The following is a 19,984-nucleotide window of genomic DNA, read 5'->3' as shown; positions in this document are numbered from 1 at the left end:
AGTTCTGTTATTTGTTTTAACGAGATACTTCAAGTGCTTTTAATGAGTACTGATACTGAGACCTCAATCTGAAAGAATCTGATTCAATTGTCTAGAGTAGAGTCTGTACATCAATTTTTTTTTCACAAACCTCTCCTAAATGATTCCAATATGTAAAGAGAGTTGAAAACTACTCAATTTACAGCATGGCTAGAAATATACTTCTACCTCTGAATAGTATGCAATAACAGTGTTGATATTTAATCCCCCTAGAGAAATGACTAAAAATTGGTCAAATATATGAAACTATCATTTTCAGACACTGAACATCAGGCTTCATAGGACAGTAATCCCAGAGAAAAGACAAACAAGGTAGGTCACACAAGTGCCCTATCTTACTATCTGGAAGAGAGTTAGCAGGCCATAGTGGCAGGAGATGGAATCCAGACAGAATGTGGCAGTCTAAGTTGTGGTACTCATGATAGGATTTGAAAAGGCTCGGGGAGCTGGAGTTCATAGGGCAAAGTAAAAGAAAGAAGAGAAAATTCCAGAGATTTGCAAGGGGTCCCACTGAGCATTTAGCTGAGTACTGGTCAGCACATTTATGTGAGGAAACCACTCAGGTTGGGTTAAGACCTGTAGGAGCAATTCAGAGGGAACAATCCTCTTGGCTCACACAAGGCTAGAAATAGTTTTCTCCCCATCCATTAAAGTCAGAAAAGTCTTAATTCCTGGAATATTGGGTACAGTACTCAGAAGAATTTCACCCAGATAGTAGGAAAAATAAACCCTGTATGAAATGCTGCTTTGAATCCATCTAATAAAGCTTAAAAACAAGACCCAAAATTAGTTTCCAACTAACTTAACTGAATAAAGTTCAAGAATATTTATAGGAATGTGACATTATCTAGAACCTAATGGTAAAATGCCTAATATGTGGTATCTAATCAAATATTACCAGGCACACCAGGAATCAGGAAAACTACTCAAAATGAAGTGAGCAATCAACCACTAGACACATAAACTGACACAGAAGTAGAATTGGAAGTTATTGCAGCATTTCATATTTTCAAGAAGGTAGAATAAAGAACAATCAAGATAAATAAAAATACATGGAAGTTAAAAACTTCTAGAGATGAAAAAAGATACGAGGTGAAAAATACACTGAATGGGGATTAAGAGCAGATTAGATGCTTAGATAAAAAAAAAAAAAAAAGGTCAGTAGACTTGAATACATAGTAGAAATGATCCAAAATAAAACAAGGAGGGGAAAAAAAGATCAGTGGTCTGTGGGAAAAATTCAAGTGATATAGTATACGTGTTACTGAAGTCCTCAAAGGAAAGGAGTTAGAAGGGGCAACAAAATTTTCTAAAGAAATAATGTGGCATTTATACACAATGGAGTATTATACAGCACTAAAAAATGACAAAATCATGGAATTTGCAGGGAAATGGATGGCACTAGAGCAGATTATGCTTAGTGAAGCTAGCCAATCCCTAAAAAACAAATACCAAATGTCTTCTTTGATATAATGAGAGCAACTAAGAACAAAGCAGGGAGGAAGAGCAGGAAGAAAAGATTAACATTAAACAGATACATGAGGTGGGAGGGAAAGGGAGAGAAAAGGGAAACTGCATGGTAATGGAGGGAGATCCTCATTGTTATACAAAATTACATATAAGAGCTTGTGAGGGGAATGGGAAAATAAACAAGGAGAGAAATGAATTACAGTAGATGGGGTAGAGAGAGAAGATGGGAGGGGAGGGGAGATAGTAGAGGATAGGAAAGGTAACAGAATACAACAGTTACTAATAGGGCATTATGTAAAAATGTAGATGTGTAACCGACGTGATTCTGCAATCTGTATTTGGGGTAAAATTGGGAGTTCAAAACCCACCTGAATCAAATGTATGAAATATGATATGTCAAGAGCTTTGTAATGTTTTGAACAACCAATAAAAAAATAAATAAATAAATAAATAAATAAATAAATAAAATAAAATTCGGATGCTAGTTTGGGAGTAAATGGGAAATATTTTAGATTAAAAAAAAAAAAGAAATAATGCTAAAAATTTTCCAACTATAATGAAAACTATAAACAGAGAGATCCAATAAGCTGAGCAAACCCAAAGCACAAGAAACATGAAAATAGCTACACCAAGACAACTTGCAATTAAGTTAATAAAGACCAGTAATAAAATCTTAAAAGCATTCAGGAGAAGAAAAAAAGACCTATCTCATAAAGAGGAATGAAGACAAGAATGAGAACAGAATTCTCATTTTAAAAAAATAGCAGCCTATAAGACAACAAAGCAGTACATTTGAAGTAATGAAAGAAAAAAAGGGGGAAGAGGGGTCAACTAGAATTCTATCACCAGCAAAAGTAGGATTCATGAATGTGCAACTTGTACACGCAAGGTCCTGTGCTTAGAAGGATGGTGCTTAGTTTAATGTTCTGCTGTTGATGGTTTAAAATTCTTAATAAAGTTTGTACCACAAGAAGATGCCACATTTTTATTTTGCATTGGATCCCATGATACAAATAAAAGGCATTGTATAGTCAGTCCTAATAACTAGCAAAAATATCTTTCAAATATGAAGGTGAAAGAAAGATTTTATCAGACTTTTCTCAAACAAAAGCTGAAAGAATTCCCCCACCAGCATATCTGCAGAATGAATAAAAAATACCAAAGGAATTCTTTCAGACAAAAGGCATATGATACAAGATGGAATTGAGATCTAAACAAACTAATGAAAAACATTGGAAAGGTTAAATATGGGAATAAATATGAAACTTTAAAAATATTTCTCATAGCACTAATCTGTAGGGAAAGGCAAATCAAAATCAGAGATTCTACTTTATACCCAGTAGGATGGCTATTACCAAAAGCAACAACTAAAACAAACAAACAAACAAAAAATACTGAAAATAAAAACTGTTGGTGATGGCAGAAAGAAACTGGATTTGCATCATTGGTGGGAATGTATAGCCACTGTGGAAAGTAAGATAACAATTCCTCAGGAAAATTAAACATACACCCATAGTCCCAGCCACTCTGGAGCCTGAGCAGAGAAGATCACTTGAGCCCATGAGTTTGAGACCAGCCAGGGAAACATAGCAAGATCTGTCTCAAACAAGGAGGGAAAAAAAAAACTAAAAAATATTGAACATAGAATTACCATGTGATCCAGAAGTTTCAATTCTGGTCATACACCCACACAAAAGGATTAAAAACAGGACTCAGATATTTGTACACCCATGTTCATAGCAGCATTTGTTCACAGTAGCCAAAAGATGGAAACAATACAAAAGTCCATCAGCAATGAATAGATAAACAAAATACAATATATACATACACTGGAGTATTATTAAGCCTTAAAAAATAGAATATAATTCTGATCTGTCTACAAGATGGATTGACTTGAAAATTGATTGAAAGACATTATGCTAAATGAAGTAAACCAGATAGTCCAGACACAAAAAGGACAGATATTGAACGATTCCATTTATATGAAGTACCCTATATAGTCAAATTCAAAGACAAAAATGGAACAGTGATTGTCAGGGGCTTGAGGGAAGGGGGAGAGGAAACATTTTTTAATAGATACAAAGTTTCAGTGTGTAAGATGAAAATACTCTAAGCAAAATAACATGGATGCATTTAATGCTGTACACTTAAAAATATATAAATTTGAAGGTATGAGAATGTTTATTTTCATTTATTCATTTATCCAGTGACAGTATCACCAATAGACAATGGGATCATAAGTATTTAAAATTCATTTTCCATTTTGAAACTTCAGAATTTGTTTTCGAGTACTTTACTTCTTTAAATACTTAAACAAAATAGAAGATAAATAAAAATTCTCATTCTTTTACTTTTCTTTAAGGTTATATTAGTATAACTAGGCTCTTTAGAATTTAGGTATCATTTATAGTAAACTGAGAATAATAAAGGTAAAAATGTGATAGCACAAATCAAAGCTGTTTTGTTTTGCTTTGTTTTGTTGCACAATTTAAAATACAGTCTGAGTCTAGCCTTTTAAGGGAAAAAAAAAGGAGAATGGCAACTATTGAGAGCTTCTGTATCTAGTAAATTTTAGTTTGCTTTTCGATTTAAAAAAAATACTGGCTTGGGCTGGGGATGTGGCTCAAGCGGTAGCACGCTCGCCTGGCAAGCATGTAGCCAGGGTCCGATCCTCAGCACCACATACAAACAAAGATGTTGTGTTTGCCGAAAACTAAAAAAAATAAATATTAAAATATTCTCTCTCTCTCTCTCTCTCTCTCTCTCTCTCTCTCTCTAAAAAAAAATACTGGCTCAGAATTTCAGTTATCCTAATAATTGCCATCTCAGTCAAATAGGATACTTACATGTAAATTATAGATAATACATAAAATAGTTTGAACTACTAAATGTAAGTCCACTGACTGGACTGTGTATGATTTGTTTCACTGATCTTAAATAATGCAGACATCACTAAAACTAATTATATATTGAGTTCCAATAGTTAAAAACTGCAGTTTTTATAAGTCTTCTTGTGGTAAGTTTCTAAACAAACTTAAATAAAAAGTATGCTATTACAGGGCTGGGATTGTGGCTCAGTGGTACAGTTGGTACAGTGCTTGCCTAGCACACACAGGGCCCTGGGTTCAATCCTCAGCACCACATAAAAATAAATGAATGGAACAAAGGTATTGTGTCCAACTAAAATAATAAATATTAAAAAGCATGATGTTACAAATATCATATGAATCACAGTAACTTGTTAAGAGAATAGAATGCTTAGTTTCAAACTTTCAAAATTCTTTTCTTTCAGAATAGGTTTCTTGAAGCATTTTTTCTTGTGGAAAAAAATCAGCATTTGCCTTTAAACTCTTAAAATGATAATTTTAATTTTTTAATTTTAACTTTTTATCAATTTTTTAAAAAATGACAGTGGAACGCATTACAATTCTTACTACACATATAGAACAATATTTCATATCTCTGGTTGTATATAAAGTATATTGACACCAATTCGTGTCTTCATACATGTACTTTGGATAATGATGTCCATCACATTCCACCATCCTTGCTAATCCCCTGCCCTCTCCCAAAGTTCCTATGGATAAATATTAGTTATCCCTTTCATCTGAATTAGTTTTTACTTTCAATTCTAATTCAACCAGTTTCTGAATAAATATCTAACACACTACTGCCTCTTTGCACTCTATGTAGGTGCAATTAACTTGCATCCTGCCAGCATGCAAGTTCTGTAATACAGCCCTCCAATCCCACTGCCCTACCCTGTCATGAACTTTACCTAAAGATAATGAAGTTGGTGCTATGGTTTGAATGATCTTTCAAAGTGCATGTATTTAATCCCCAGAGCAAGAGTGTTGAAGGTGGGGCCTCATAAGAGGTGAATAGGCCATGAGGGTTCTCCTGTTATGAATGAATTAATGTCGAGAGTAAATTAGTTAACACGAGAGTGGGTTTGTTATAAAAACAAGTTTGGCCCTTCTTGCCTGTTTTCTCTCTCAAGTGCTCTCTTGCCCATCCATCTTCTGCTGTATAATGTTGCAGTAAGAAGGCCCTCACCAGATGCCAGCCCCTTGATCTTGGACTTCTGAGCCTTCAGAACCACAGGAAATACATCTCTGTTCTTTATCAATTATTCAGTAACAGATATTATGCAATATATAGCAGCACAACACAGGCTAAGACACTTGCCATTTGGAATTTAAATTTTACAATTAAGACCAACTGATTCAGAGAAATGTTCAGACACTTGAAATAGACATAAAAATTCCCAAACCAAATAGACAATAAACTCACTTAAATACTTACATGTCAGAGATATTTAAAAAAACTGGGTACATAAGAAGGAAGGCTGAGAATCAATGGACACTCACTTCCCAGGGAAGTTCTTTAATACTATTTGAAGCTATCAAATTTTCTAAAAATTAGAATCCACTGATTAATTTATCTTGCAGTAAATGCAAATCTCACAACTTCTTGGTTATAATTTGGCTTCCTAATATGGCATATATGATGAGAGACTTAACTGGAATAAGAAAAAAACTAGTCTCCTAACATTAAAAAAACCTTATTATAAATTAATAATTCTGAGTTTATATAGTAATTCTGTGAGTTTATCAGTTTAAGAAACAGACTGAAGTTTTAACACCAATTTTGACTGTTTTCCAAAAGAATGATACTTTTTATGGCCTCTTGAGACACAATTGGCCAGCTTTCCCAGGAGATACTTTTAAAATTTATTTTTATTTCCTTAATTCATTTTTCTGTTACAGAACTTACTCCATACTATGGATACATCAGTGTAGTTTAGAAATGTAGATTCTGAGCTACCTGAGGGTAATTTTGTATCAAGTATTGTATCAGCTACCACCATCATTGCTCAATAATTAACACAAGTAAACTGAATCTGGATAATATGCAAAGCTGCTTTCTTAAATTTTTTAGGTGATTTGAGATTTAGAAAATTATACCAAAACATGATTTCCTATGCACAAGCTTCTAATATTCATTAAACTTCTAATGCTATACCTAATATAGCATTAGAAGTTTATAGCTAATATAGAATTGATTTTTAAATGAAGGCCAGAGTAGCAACACTTCTGTGTAGTTTCTAAAACTGTTTAAAATTTTTCAGGAATTCTCAAATTAAACATTTCAAGATTTATCATTACATCAACTAAGATGAATGTAGAGGTAGTTTGTCAGATGAGTAACTATTTAAGAAACAATGAATATTTGCTTCCAATTTTCATAATTAAACCACAGGGCTGGGAATGTAGCTCTATGGTAGAGTGCTTGCCTAGCATATGTGGCCCCAGGTTTGATTCTCAGCACCACAAAAACAAACAAAACCACAATTTAGAGAATCAAAATTTAAACACATAAAGTTTTGATTCCAAGGATAATGAGAAAAATTATACCTTTATAAGAAGATGATCTATTTTAAAATTTTTCAGTATTAATATTTCTTTCCAGATAAAAAATTAACTTAGAATATGTAAAATGCTCAAGAAGCCTTGAAATTATAGATATAGGTATAGATATAGACATATTAATTTTTTTATTCCAAGCTTTTAAAAAATTTCAAAGTAGTTCATGAAAAAATATTCACTATCCCACAGACACATTTTTTAAAATAATTAATTATATTTGGGTTAAATTTTCATGTAATTTTTTAAAAAATCAAATAATGAATATTTCTTGCTTTCTTACTCTTAAGAGCAGTTATTAATTATGAATTCCTTAATAGAAATTCGATTCCTTTAAGCACTGTTAACTGAATGTCTTTGACTCCATTTTCTTGTATAGACAGTGGGTAGTGTGATGAATAAAACAATCAAGTTTTGTTTTGTTTTTTAAATAAACTAAGGACTCTAGTTCACAACTACAGCAGAATCCTGACCATAAAATACTAATCCAATTAATATTTAGTTTTATAGTTAATACTCTTTTTAATCCAAATCTCAATTTTTTGCATAGGAAATTGAGGCCTAAAGAAATGAAGTAATTTTTTAAAGATCCCATTTAGTTAATGGCAGTTTACAGACTGAAAACATTACTGTTTTGTGGCTTGATTTACAGTACAGGCTTCCCATGAAAGAAAAAGATAAACAATCTATGACAAGAATGTGTTTGTTTCACAATCTGTCTCTTCTCCAGGAAATCTTACGCATGACAGATTTTCATCTTGCTGCTGCTACATGAAGAAAATTGGGCTTAATCTGTCAGTCTTCCAGGCCAGAAGAGAGGAAAGGACTGGGTTTAGGTGAAGCTTGTCCTGCACATCGGCCAACAGGCAGGCTCCAGCTCTGCAGGGGAAAAGGTAGCTAGCCTGGAAAAAAGAACCGTCACCAATACCACCCTGTTGTCTACATCTAAGATAAATATCCAAAAAAGAAGAGGCGTAAGGAAAGAAAAGGCAATTCGAGCACATTTCCTGATCCTTTATCTTCCATCCTAGCACGGCTTTGAGCCCTGTGTTCATCTCTTCTTTGCCTCAGTCCAACAAGCACAGCCTTCAACCTCACCACCATCAGAGCAGCATATCAAATCAAGCGAAGACCTTAGGGTAAGAGCAGGGTTTCCCGAGCTTTCTCGGGTACAAACCAGCGCCACTTCTTTTTTTTCTAGGAACTCACCACTGTCCTCCTATCACCGAGGACCCTGATTACCACCGGTGCCCTCCACCCTCACTGAAGAGACTGTCACTGGGCGCCAACCTCTCCCAGGAGTTGGGACCTCCGGCCCCGCAGTTCTCCAGCCCAGCTCACCGCACGCCAGGGCGCGGTCCTCTGCTTCCCCGGCTCCAGCGGCAGGAGCTGCCCACGCCCTCACCTCATCCAAGGGGCGCCCACAGAGGCTGCTTCTTCCTCCTCTGCAGCCACTGCCCAGCTCCCGACCAGCTCCGGGCGTCGTCTTTCCCGGCTGGGGTGCTGCCGCAGGGACTGTGGGACTCGCACCGCGTCCCCAAACCAGTGAGGCGTGTGGTGAGTCCGGCGAGACGCCCGGCGGCAGCAGCCACAGTCGCATTGGCGACAGCAGGATCCGTTGTCTGTCCTCTTCATGGATTTCCGGGCCCTGGCCACACCAGTGCTAGTTAGTAGTCCTTGCTGGGCTTTCCTAGCCTTCCCGGACTGCCCAGGTGCATCCTCTGAGCATGCATGAGCTTTCACTTCAGCTGCCAATGTGCTGGAGGAAATGTGGTCAGACCCAGCCTCCTCTGAGGCTGCTCAGCCTACTGCTCCGCCCAGATAGATGGCTTGGTCCTTCTTCTACAAACACCTCCTTTTCCCTTCATTCCCTATCATCTCCCCTTTCTTTCTTTATTCCCTACTTCAACCTGTAGTTTTTTTTTGTTTGTTTGTTTGTTTTTCATTTCTAGACCCCACTCCTGCCTTTCTGTGCACTCCAATGTCACCTTCTCAGTTTCTAACCTCGAATACGTTTCTCCTGTTCTCAATCCGTTTCTCAATATTTCCCCTTTTTGTCCTCACGCTAACTCAGTTACCCTCTGTATTCATTTTACCTGTTATTAGCTCCTTAGAATCACTGCTCCAGTCTGTTGGCTATCCTCTTTGCTTCCTCTTTCCTCCTTGCCCTCTCTCCTAAAATCTGCTTTTCCTTTGAACTTTCCTTTTAGATACTGCAAAAATGTGCTCCTGAACAGATTGCCATTTTTCATTAAAAATTCATAGTAAAATATATATATGTATTTTGTTGTCCACTAATTCAAGTGTTTTCATCTTTAAAAAAAATCATAGGTTAAAAAATCCTCCACTAAATGTTCATTGTAAAAGCCCATTTCTTTCATTCTACATATGTCTCTGAAGAACAGCGACTCCTTAAGTCTCCAGTAAAGCTGAAACTATTTTCCACTAAAATGGTCTACACAGGCACCAGGCCTATAAGGGAACAAGGTTTACCTTTGAAGTTGTATACCATGGTCTTAAGATTCAAAGACAATTACCATTATTGTTGATGAACTCAATGTGAACAAAGTGGAACTTATTCTAACTCATCTTTCCTCCCAAATCTGCTGGCTTGGTCCTCTACTTTTTAACCCCAGCACTATCATCCATCCAGCTGCCCCAGCCCCAAGCCTGTATGTTGTCAGAGATTTATCTCTGGTTCATCCTGTCTCTAATTCAACTTCTTTATCTTTAGTCCTTCCCGTAATGATTCCAGTTGACTTCAGAGAATGAATTATCAAATACCTCATTATTCTTTCAAACTTCTTAACTTAATCTGTATCTTTCTCCTTATCCTTTTTCCAATCTATCTTATCTGGGCTATTCATCTTATTGCTTGACAAGGAAATTCTTAATTATCTCTTCTTGTCCTTATATCTTCTACCTTTCCTTCTTCATTAGGTCCATCTCCAGTCCATAAACATATGTTGTTTCCTCATCCCTAAAATAAAGTCTCTAGCCTCTCACTTCCTTTTACATCCAATTTTCTTAGATACAGTACACTCATTTGATGTCCATACTTCCTGACTTCATATTCTTTACTTCCTAATGCACTGCAATAATGTTTCTACTCTTATTGCTTAACTGAAGCTGTTCTTCCACAAGTCCTGGTGAATTTCACACTTGGCATAGCAAGGCAGTGCTGGATCAGTTGTCCCACATAGTTTGGTAGCTTTATTATTTTTTAATTTTTTTTTTTTTTTTTTTTTTTTGTGGTGCTAGGATTGAAGTTAGGGCCTCATGCATACAGGCAAGTGCTCTACCACTGAATTACATCCCAGCCCCAAGTAGTTTTGGTGGTGGTTGTTGGTGTTTTCCAAAGGAATCCAGTTCAAAAGCCAAAAAAGAAACTGGCATTAAGGACACCATATTGCACAACTCCAATTCCACTTAACCTGTATAAACGGTATTGTCTGTACCTGTGCATTTATGCCCAGTGGTCTGAGTGGTAGAGCCAAATTCTTGGATTTATGTGGTTTATCTGCACATAAGCTGAGAGTAATCCTATTACATGACTCTAGATGTATAAAACACCTAAATTTTGTCCACAGCCTTAGATTTCAGAGACTCAAACTTTGGCCTTACCCACAGACAAGTGATAGATTTTATTTAATATCCAAATTAAAAGGATTGGTTCTCTGTAATTTGAAAATAATATGCCATCTTAAACTACAAAAAGCAAACCCAAAAGCTATGAAATATGAGATTTCCAACTCTAGTCAAGATGGAATAGCATGTATCAATTTAACCTTCCCACTATGGAGAAAGGGAGTGGAATAAAATATGAAAAATAATTAATAATAAATAACTATATGTACAATATATAAACTTTATATAAGGTTTATTTTTTACCTCAAATCCCTTATTAAAGTTAGACTGAATTAACTGTCTAGAATTAAGAGAGAGCATTACAGTATTTGATTCCAGAAAATGTCAAAAATCACTTGGCCAGGGTTGTGACTATAGCTCAGAGGCATAGCACTTGCCTAGCATATACAAGGCACTGGGTTTGATCCTTAGCACCATATACAAAAAATAAAGGCATTCTGTCCATCTACAACTACAAAAAAAACTAATTATCATGCAATCAAAAAAAAAATCACTTGGGCTGGGGATGTGGCTCAAGTGTAACGCGCTCGCCTGGCATGCGCGGGGCGCTGGGTTCGATCCTCAGCACCACATAAACATAAAATAAAAATGTTGTGTCCACCAAAAACTGAAAAATAAATATTAAAAAATTCTCTCTCTCCCTCCCTCCCTCCCTCCCTTTAAAAAAAAAATCACTTGGCCAAAATTTAAAAAAGGAAATACTTCCTCCCTGTCCCAGTGTGATCAATGTAACTGTGTAAATGTGTACACACATATAATGTGTATGTATACCTTAAGTATGCATTCATTAGCATTTTATCTTAACATACAAAGCCTTGCATGCAATTTCTTTGCAAAGGCTTCCCCCAAAAGATATAAACACAAACAGACACTCGTCAACGTTTTATTTTACTAACTTCAGGTCAAACTTCCACAACTATTTTCTGGTCAATTTACTATCCTTGCTTGGTGTCCCAAAATGGTAAGACCAATATATTTGTGGGGTATGGAGAAGAGATAACTCTAAGAAGCACTGCATTTACTCATCTTCCACAAGGCAAATGAGTTGGGCATCTGATTGTTCAACAAAACATAATAGCATCCAAGCAAAGCAAGCTATAGACACTCTTCATTTACCAAAATCAGACCAGCGAAAACCTACTCTACACAAATGTTATAGGTATTGCTATTCATCTTTTCTTTTTCTGTTGCCGCAACATTTTTCTTCTTTTAATTATCATGTTGTATAGTTTCTCAAGTCTAGCTCTTCGTCCCTCTCCTATGATTGCACCATTAGGCTGCAAATGCCAAGGAATTTATGAGCTTGCTAACCATTTTTCAATTTCTATGAGAGACAGTGAGTTCCTTGGGTCTTGTTTGCTAGCAACTGTAAATACAGGGGTTCCTTGATTTTCTAATATCCCTGTTATTTTCTGAAATTCTGTTTTCAGCTTTTTCAATCCTTTCAACATTAATGGAGTCCATAGCAACAAATGCCCTCTGTGCATCTGGCATATGACTTTCATGGTGTTCTTCATTTCTCCTGACTACCAACATCCCCAGAGTGAAAAGTGACTGTTTTAGAATTTTCCAAGATTACCTCAATTTTCTCAGTGATAAATCCTTAGGTAGCTACAATATTTACAAATTCATTGAATTGCAGCCTGTATAAAACAGTTGTCTTTCCAACCCAGTCCAAAACCAGAATAACAATGAGAAAGGACTAAAATGAAGAATAAAAGTCTAGTCTGATAGTCCATTTCCCATTTCCAGCTGCAAATAAGTGTTCCAGATTTAAACGCTTTTTCTCATGTGGAATTTCTCTTCTTAGGTGATTCCGCTACAAGATCTAAAATGGAGTCCAGGTACAAATGAGAAAGCACCGGGCAAGTATTTCCTTGCAGGGGGAATGTACCACACATCCATCCAGCTTAGACCTCCATGCAGTTCTAGCAGTTGCTGCACTAGAAACCTCTAACATAGGGCTTATATATAAAGTTTACATGAACAACTCTTGGAAGGCATTGAAGAGTTGCCAAAACACACAGGATTTAAATGTATGATCCCTTAAAAGATACTACATGAGCACAGTGTTCCCTAGGATTTCTATCCTGAGAGAATTTTCAAAACTAAGAGCAAAAGAATAACAGCTAAGTAAAAGGCAGCAATATTTCTAAGCTGAGGAGTAAAAAGGTCAAAGTTTAGGGCTGCCAAAATGGCTAGGATTGAGGGCAAACACCAAAAGAGGAGGAAACTGCAGAAAAGGAGTTCATTAATGTAGATAGAAACTCTGATCAATATAGTGGCTTACTTTGACAACAAAATCAGTTCCTAAACTTAGTATGCACAAAACAAAATCCAAAAATCCACTAGAAAACATAGTTTATAGAGTCTAAGGAACCAAGTAATGATTTCAGCACCCAACAGAAGATGGGACTTCAAGCCTATACAAGGTATAGAGACATCCAGGGCCCAAAAGGATCAGAACTTTGGAATTAAGGCAATATAATATTTAAATATAAGAAAGCTTAAAAACAAAGCTTAAAACCAAGGTTTTACAAGGTCAAAATAACCTTCCAGTACTCCTCTACATTCCAGAAGAAAACTAGGGATGGGAATGTAGCTCAGAAGTGGAGTGCTTGCCTAACATGGGCAAGGTCCTGGGTTTGATCCCCAGCATTGAAGAAAAAAAATAGAAGAAAGATTAACTTTTTAGAGGTAGACAACATTATCCAGAGCCTAACAAATTTTTCAAACACAATGTCCAAATCCAATATAAAATAATGGACCAGGCTAAAATTCAAATCCAAATGACTAAACACTAAGAAAAAAGTGCTAATAGAGTCAGAACCAGATACTAGGGTTCACAGGAACTTTAAACAACTAAGCTTACTAAGTATAAGAAAACAATGGAAAAGATGGACAAAGGTAAAAAGATGGATAATTTGCCTCAATATAGAACTCAAGGGCTGGGGTTGTAGCTCAGTGGTAGTGTGCTTGCCTAGCACATGTGAGGCACTGGGTTTGATCCTCAGCACCACATAATAAATAAATAAATAAATAACTGTATGAAAATATAGAATTGGAATTTAAAATATCAGATGGATATTCTAAAACTAAAAATTACAATAACAGGAAATTAGAACCCATTGTGGGTATTTCACAACAGTCTCAGTACAGTAGAAGTCAGGATTAGTGAGCTGGAAGGCAGGTAAACAAACTAAAGGAGAGAGAAAATCAAGAGAATACAACAGGCTAATGGCACACAGTGTAATTTTAGTTCCTGAAGGAGAGGGGAGCAAATGGTATAGAAGCAGTATTTAAAGAAATAAAGACAAAGAATTTTCTAAAAATGATAAAAAACATGGACCCCTTAGACTCCAGAATTTTAGCAAACCTCATGTAGAAAAAAAACACCAATATCTCTCAGAAACCATAGAAGCTGTTTCAATTCAGAAATTTGCTGAAGACAATTCTTTATATGAAACAAAGGAGACTTCATAAAACAGGTTTCAGAGATCTAAGCAATTCCACAGCATTAGACAGTGGTGTGAGTTGTCATGCCAAAGGCTGGAAATGTCCACACAAAAGAGAATATGAAAAAATATTCAATATCTCTAATAATTAGAGAAATGCAAATCAAAACTACTCTAAGATTTCATCTCACACCAATCAGAATGGCAGTTATCAAGAATACAAACAACAATAAGTGTTGGCGAGGATGTGGGGGGAAAGACACACTCATACATTGCTGGTAGGACTGCAAATTGGTGCAACCACTCTGAAATGCAGAATGGAGATTCCTTAGAAAACTTGGAATGGAACCACCATTTGATCCAGCTATCCCACTCCTTGGTCTATACCCAAAGGACTTAAAATCAGTATACTATAGTAACACAGCCACATCAATATTTAAAGCAGCTCTACTCACAATAGCTAAACTGTGAAAGCAACCTAGATGCCTTTCAATGGATGAATGGATAAAGAAACTGTGGTATATATACACAATGGAATATTACTCAGCATTAAAAGAGAATAAAATTATGGCATTTGCAGGTAAATGAATGGAGTTGGAGACTATAATGCTGCACGAAGTAAGCCAAAAACCAAAGGCCGAATGTTCTCTCTGATAAGTGGATGCTGATCCATAATGCAGGAGGGCATGGAAAAATGGAGGAACTTTGATTGGGCAAAGGGGAGAGAGGGGAAGGAAGGGGGTATGGGGGCAGGAAAGATGGTAGAATGAGATGGACATCATTACCCTACGTACATGTATGACTGCACATATGGTGGAACACTATATCCACAGAAATGAAATGTTGTGATGCATTTGTATACAATGAATCAAAATACATTCTGGTGCAATATATACCTAGTTAGAATAAATATTTTTTTTAAAAAAAAGAGAGAATGTGGAAATTATGTCATTGAATAGAGCTCACAGTCAAATCAGCCTCTGAGTGCCAGAAATAAGGAGGGCACAAAGGGAAAATGCAGATTAATAGGTCTGACTATAATGACCTAGCAATAAACTCTTTAAAATCATAGTGAGTAAAAAAAAATAAAAATAAAAATAAAAATAAATGAATCTTCTGCAAAAAATAAAATAAAATCATAGTGAGTAACAGTTTGGACCATAATCCCAATTATTAAACACCAAAGACCAAAATCCCAAAACTGTAATTCCAGAATAACTAATTCAAATTTTCTTTTAAAAGACATTTCTTTTCAGGCTATGGTTGCAGCTTAGTAATAGAGTGCATGCTTAGCATATATGGGGCACCAAAAATAAAGAGATATTTATTTACATTCTTAAAAGGGAATTTATTTAGAAAGCATACAAAAATATGCACAGGCCACTATACTTGGTAAAATCAGCAATAATAACATTCATATTTTTGTAAACATACACATTTTGGTAAATTAGAATAGTCATATACATAGGACAGTTATGAGCAAATGAATCATATTCATAAATAGGTCAAAAAGCAAATTTTAAAAATGTACATCACTATGGTTGGTAATTGTGTATATCCTCTTTATAACTGTGGCCATCTGAAATTCTTTGATGGACAACCTAAATCTAAATAATTCCAATGGAGAAAAATAATGCATTTTTGAACTAAAGTTTTCATCATTGCCATATTGTGTGGTCAATGCCTTCCTCAGAATTTGGCTTTCTGTCCCCCTTTATATAGCTTTCCCACCATGAGAATCACCATTTTATGGATTTGGGGCTTTAGGGATTTCCACATTCAGGATGTTAATCCTGAGGATTGCAATTTGAGGAATGTTAGACTTTAAGGATTTCAAGTTTTTAAGATGCCAACATTTGGGATTATGGTGTTTAGGTATCATGATCAGGAAATTATAATGGCTTCTAGAAATAACTAAATCCACTTAGATTCCATAGAAAAGGAGTAGAGCTGCAGGTGTAAAGGGCAATCAGAATGGATAATCAGGGAAAAGAAATTCACCCTCCAAGGTTGTTTTAATCCTGACTGAAAACTGGGAAAGCAATAGGGTTGGAGGTGGGTTAGAGGTAATGGAAGAGAGACAGAGTCAGGTGGAATGTAAACTCTACCAGCAAACATCATTCTTTGTATTCACCTCTTTGTATTCTGGTGCCTGGTATTACCCACAATAGTTGAGCAGTAAATATTTAATAACTAATTAAAATAACGAAAGAAATAGGTTATGAATAATGTCTTCTTTAAGTACAGAACTGCAAATTGTGCAGTATACAACCAGTGAGTATTTTCAATCCCTGAGACACACCATTTATTCATTTATTTCCATAACACTGAAAATTTTTGCTAGGTTCCAGGTATACCCTTGGGAATAGCAAATAATTATTTTTTTCTGTCTTGGACGAGTTTTAAGCCTTGTAGGGAAAAAAAAATTGCTTTTCAAATCTACCAACTATCTTTCTCAACTCACACCATCCCAAACTCCAAGGGATAGACCAGCTGAGCCAGCTCTCTGCCTGCTTTCCTGACACAGCAAAACAACCAGACAGACACCATGAAATTAGCAGTTTTATAAGACAGTTTCTTCTAACAGGCAAAGTTTCGCTGTCGCTCAGTATTTAAAATAGGCTTTCTAAAGCAGTAATTATTTTAAACAGTGGCTTTCACCTGACATAATGTACACTATGTTCCTTTCTTCTTTCCCTTCCCTTCCAACACGTTCCTACCTTCACGGAGCTCCCACCTTAGGGAGGTCAGAAGGAATGGCATTTCAAAATAATTAGTATTTAACCACCAGTACAGAGCCCGTCGATGCACGTGGGGCGCTGCTTCTCAGCTTCCATCCGGGCCAGTGCCTGTAGTGTCTGGAGGCGGGGCCGTTCCGGACCCCGTAGAAATAACCAATGGCCATGCCTGAAGGCGGAGCTTTTGAAAATGACTGGCACGGAAAAAATGACCAATCAGAACTGGGGGCGGGAGGGGGCGGGGAGAACCGCAGAGGGCAGAGTATTAAGCGGGTTCGCAGGCAGTGAAGGCAGGAGGTGGGGTCTAAAGAATGTGAGGCTCAGGTTAGCAGCTATGTAGTAATCTCTAAGTTTTAAATTTTTGAAATAGTGAGCCATACTGGTGCATACGACCGGATATCTTTTCAGATACAGTAGCTATTTTGTTTATCAAGAGTACCATCTCCTGAGAAATGCTTTTTCCATTTATGTAATTTTTAAATTCAAACAGGAGTTGCCATTTACCTGCAGAATTCTTTCCCTCGGCAGCAGTGTTTCGTCTGTGGGTGGATACGGGACACAAGTTAATGGGACTATTATTTATGCATCTTTATTACTAGTTCAGTGTCTGACATATAATTAGGCATTTGGGAATTAAGAATGAACGGATGCCTCTATTACTTTCTTTGATCCCAGTTGTAAAAAATTCTGCAACTTTCTGATTCTGCCATTATCCAAAAAAAAAAAAAAAAATCGTATCCTATTTTAGCAGCTTAATATTGATTTTGATGTGTGAATTACACATTTTTTATAAATTTCCAGAATCTGCTAGCAGCTGTAGCTATGGTTTCCTTTTCTTTCTCTCCTAGAAATTTTACAAACCCCAAAGTTCTTGAATTTTACTCATTTCAGAAGATTGTGATCAAATTTTATTCAAAAAGTATACTATACATGAGCTTTATAAATTGTAATATTTTGAACAAATGTTTGTGGCTATTCTTTTTTTTTTAAGTGTAAATTAGTTGAAGACCTTCCTTTTACCAGATCACAGAGTTAGCCATTATTATACCATACGGTATTACTCAAAGGATCAAAGGGCACAGGAGTTGAAGGCAATACCTGCATGTGAATGAGATGATAGCAATCAAGTCACAAGTAAAAGCCACTCAGATTCCAGAGTTCCTAAGGTCTAACAGAGATAATTCTAATTTTCTCCTGAAGGCTACTTAGCCCTCAGGAATAATAATTTCAGTGTGTCTGAGGGATACCAAAAATCATCTAGTGTGTTTTAAAACAGACATAACCCACTTGAATCTAATGTATGAAAAATGATATGTCAAGAGCTTCGTAATGTTTTGAACAACCAATAAAAATAAATAAATAAATAAAACAGAGACATAGGAAGTTCAAGTATGGGGCTGGGATTGTGGCTCAGCAGTAGAGCGCTCGCCTAGCAAGTGGGAGGCCCTGGGTTCCATCCTCAGCACCACATAAAGATATTGTGTCCAACTACAACTAAAAAAGGAATTTTTTTTTTTTTTAAGTTCAAGTATGAGTGTTGTTCCAAAATGGGGTTTGTCCGGGTTGACTCTGCATTTCTGTATTAAATTTTTTTGGTTGTAACAGAAACATCTCAAAGTAGCTGAAACATAACAAGACAAAAATAAAAAAGGGGATTATTAATAAAAAGAAACAAGAGTATCTTATAGAATCCAAGAGCAGGAATGCATATGGATCTTGAGAAGAGCCTGGGGCTAGGAACTGTAAAGAACTAAAACTCTTACCCAAATTTGCTTCTCTGTACAGTCCTACTACAGTTTTCTCTTTGTTTCCTAATTCACATAGAAGTATCCTTATTTAAAATATTTGTGTCATTAATTCACAGTTACTGGGATTGTTCTAACAGAGGCCGCATTACCATCATTTTAGATTGTGGAGAAGGCCTGTCCTTGTTAAGGATAAAAAAGGGAAGTTAGAACAAGTTATAACTATAGCCTATTTTAAATGTATTATGATTCTACCAATTTAAGCTCCCATATATGAGTTGCTTTCCATTGCACTCACTGTATCTGTAAACAGAACCACTGGTTTCTTATCAATTTTGGTCCCTCATCATTCATGTGGAGTCAATCACAAGGTCTTATTGGGTCTTCCTCCCCAAAACTTCTAATGAAATAATACTATTTTTCCTCATAACTGAAGACAATCAAAAAGGTAAATTTAAAAAACCAAAATCCTGGGGCTGGGGATGTGGCTCAAGCTGTAGCATGCTTGCCTGGCATGTGTGCAGCCCAGGTTCGATCCTCAGCACCACATACAAACAAAGATTTTGTGTCCCGAAAACTAAAAAATAAATATTAAAATTCTCTCTCTCTCTCTCTCTTAAAAAAAAAAAAAAGCAAAGTCCTTTAATCTCTGAGTAAAAGTTAAGAAAGACTCATGCCAGGATTTGTCTTGAATCTGAGTTCAAATCCTCTTCCCATTCGCTACTTTGGAAAAATTACTCTCTGAAGCTTTTTCCCCAAGTCTTATATCCAATCTTATAGGGTTTTTTGTTGAATTAAAAATTATACATAGGGGCTGGGGATGTGGCTCAAGCAGTAACGGGCTCACCTGGCATGTGCCAGGCGCTGGGTTCAATCCTCAGCACCACATAAAAATAAAATTAAAAAAGATGTTGTGTGGGCTGGGGATGTGGCTCAAGCGGTAATGCACTGGCCTGGCATGAACTGGGCACTGGGTTCCATCCTCAGCACCACATAAAATAAAAATGAAGATGTTGTGTCCGCCGAAAACTGAAAAATAAATATTAAAAAAAATTCTCTCTCAAAAAAAAAAAAATATACATGAAGTGCTTAGCATTTCTATTAATGTAGGCACCAACTATAAACATTAAGACTAGATGTTATTAATATGTTACAATAGATTTTTTTATAACTTCTCTTTATTTTATGAAATCCCTGCTCCTACATTTTATTCTAATATTCACAAAAATGCTGTGAATAATATTCCTGAGATTAGAGATGGGGATATCAAAGAACAGAGAACTGGGGACAGTTCCTGAAGTTCGATTGTCTAGAAGATATTCCAATAGGGAATAAATGCCCAGTCACTGAAAGTTCCAGTAAGACTGCCCTGCTGTATAGCATGATTCATGAAGGTTTTAGGCTGACTGACTTAGGTATCTCTGAGGTCCTGTACTTGTTCTTTTATAACATACATACATTAT

General features: G+C 36.1%; 1 protein-coding gene and 1 pseudogene across 13 annotated transcripts in view; both read right to left on the bottom strand.

Annotated features, from left to right (window-relative positions):
* The window catches only part of Pde4dip (myomegalin), a 235,864-nt gene extending 218,995 nt beyond the window's left edge, over positions 1-16,869 (bottom strand). For 5 of the 13 annotated variants that reach the window (XM_046467223.2, XM_046467228.2, XM_046467242.2 and 2 more), the window contains exon 1: positions 8,341-8,673. In XM_046467223.2, coding sequence (XP_046323179.1) covers positions 8,341-8,570 — 230 coding nt within the window. In that variant the 5' untranslated portion in view covers positions 8,571-8,673. Of the gene's footprint in view, positions 1-8,340; positions 8,675-16,758 lie in introns of those variants that run through there. The other 8 variants (XM_046467216.2, XM_046467245.2, XM_046467218.2 and 5 more) reach the window with 4 other exon arrangements.
* On the bottom strand, positions 11,247-14,494 carry LOC131425046 (ADP-ribosylation factor-like protein 4A; annotated as a pseudogene).
* Positions 16,870-19,984: the final 3,115 nt, after the last annotated feature.

Source organism: Marmota monax, unplaced genomic scaffold (assembly GCF_021218885.2).
Source record: "Marmota monax isolate L192 unplaced genomic scaffold, Marmota_monax_Labrador192_F-V1.1 WCK01_AAM20220418_F8-fsc00181, whole genome shotgun sequence".
Taxonomy (NCBI): Eukaryota; Metazoa; Chordata; class Mammalia; order Rodentia; family Sciuridae; genus Marmota; species Marmota monax.
Note: the sequence above shows the minus strand (reverse complement) of the source record. Positions and strands in the feature narration are given on the sequence as shown.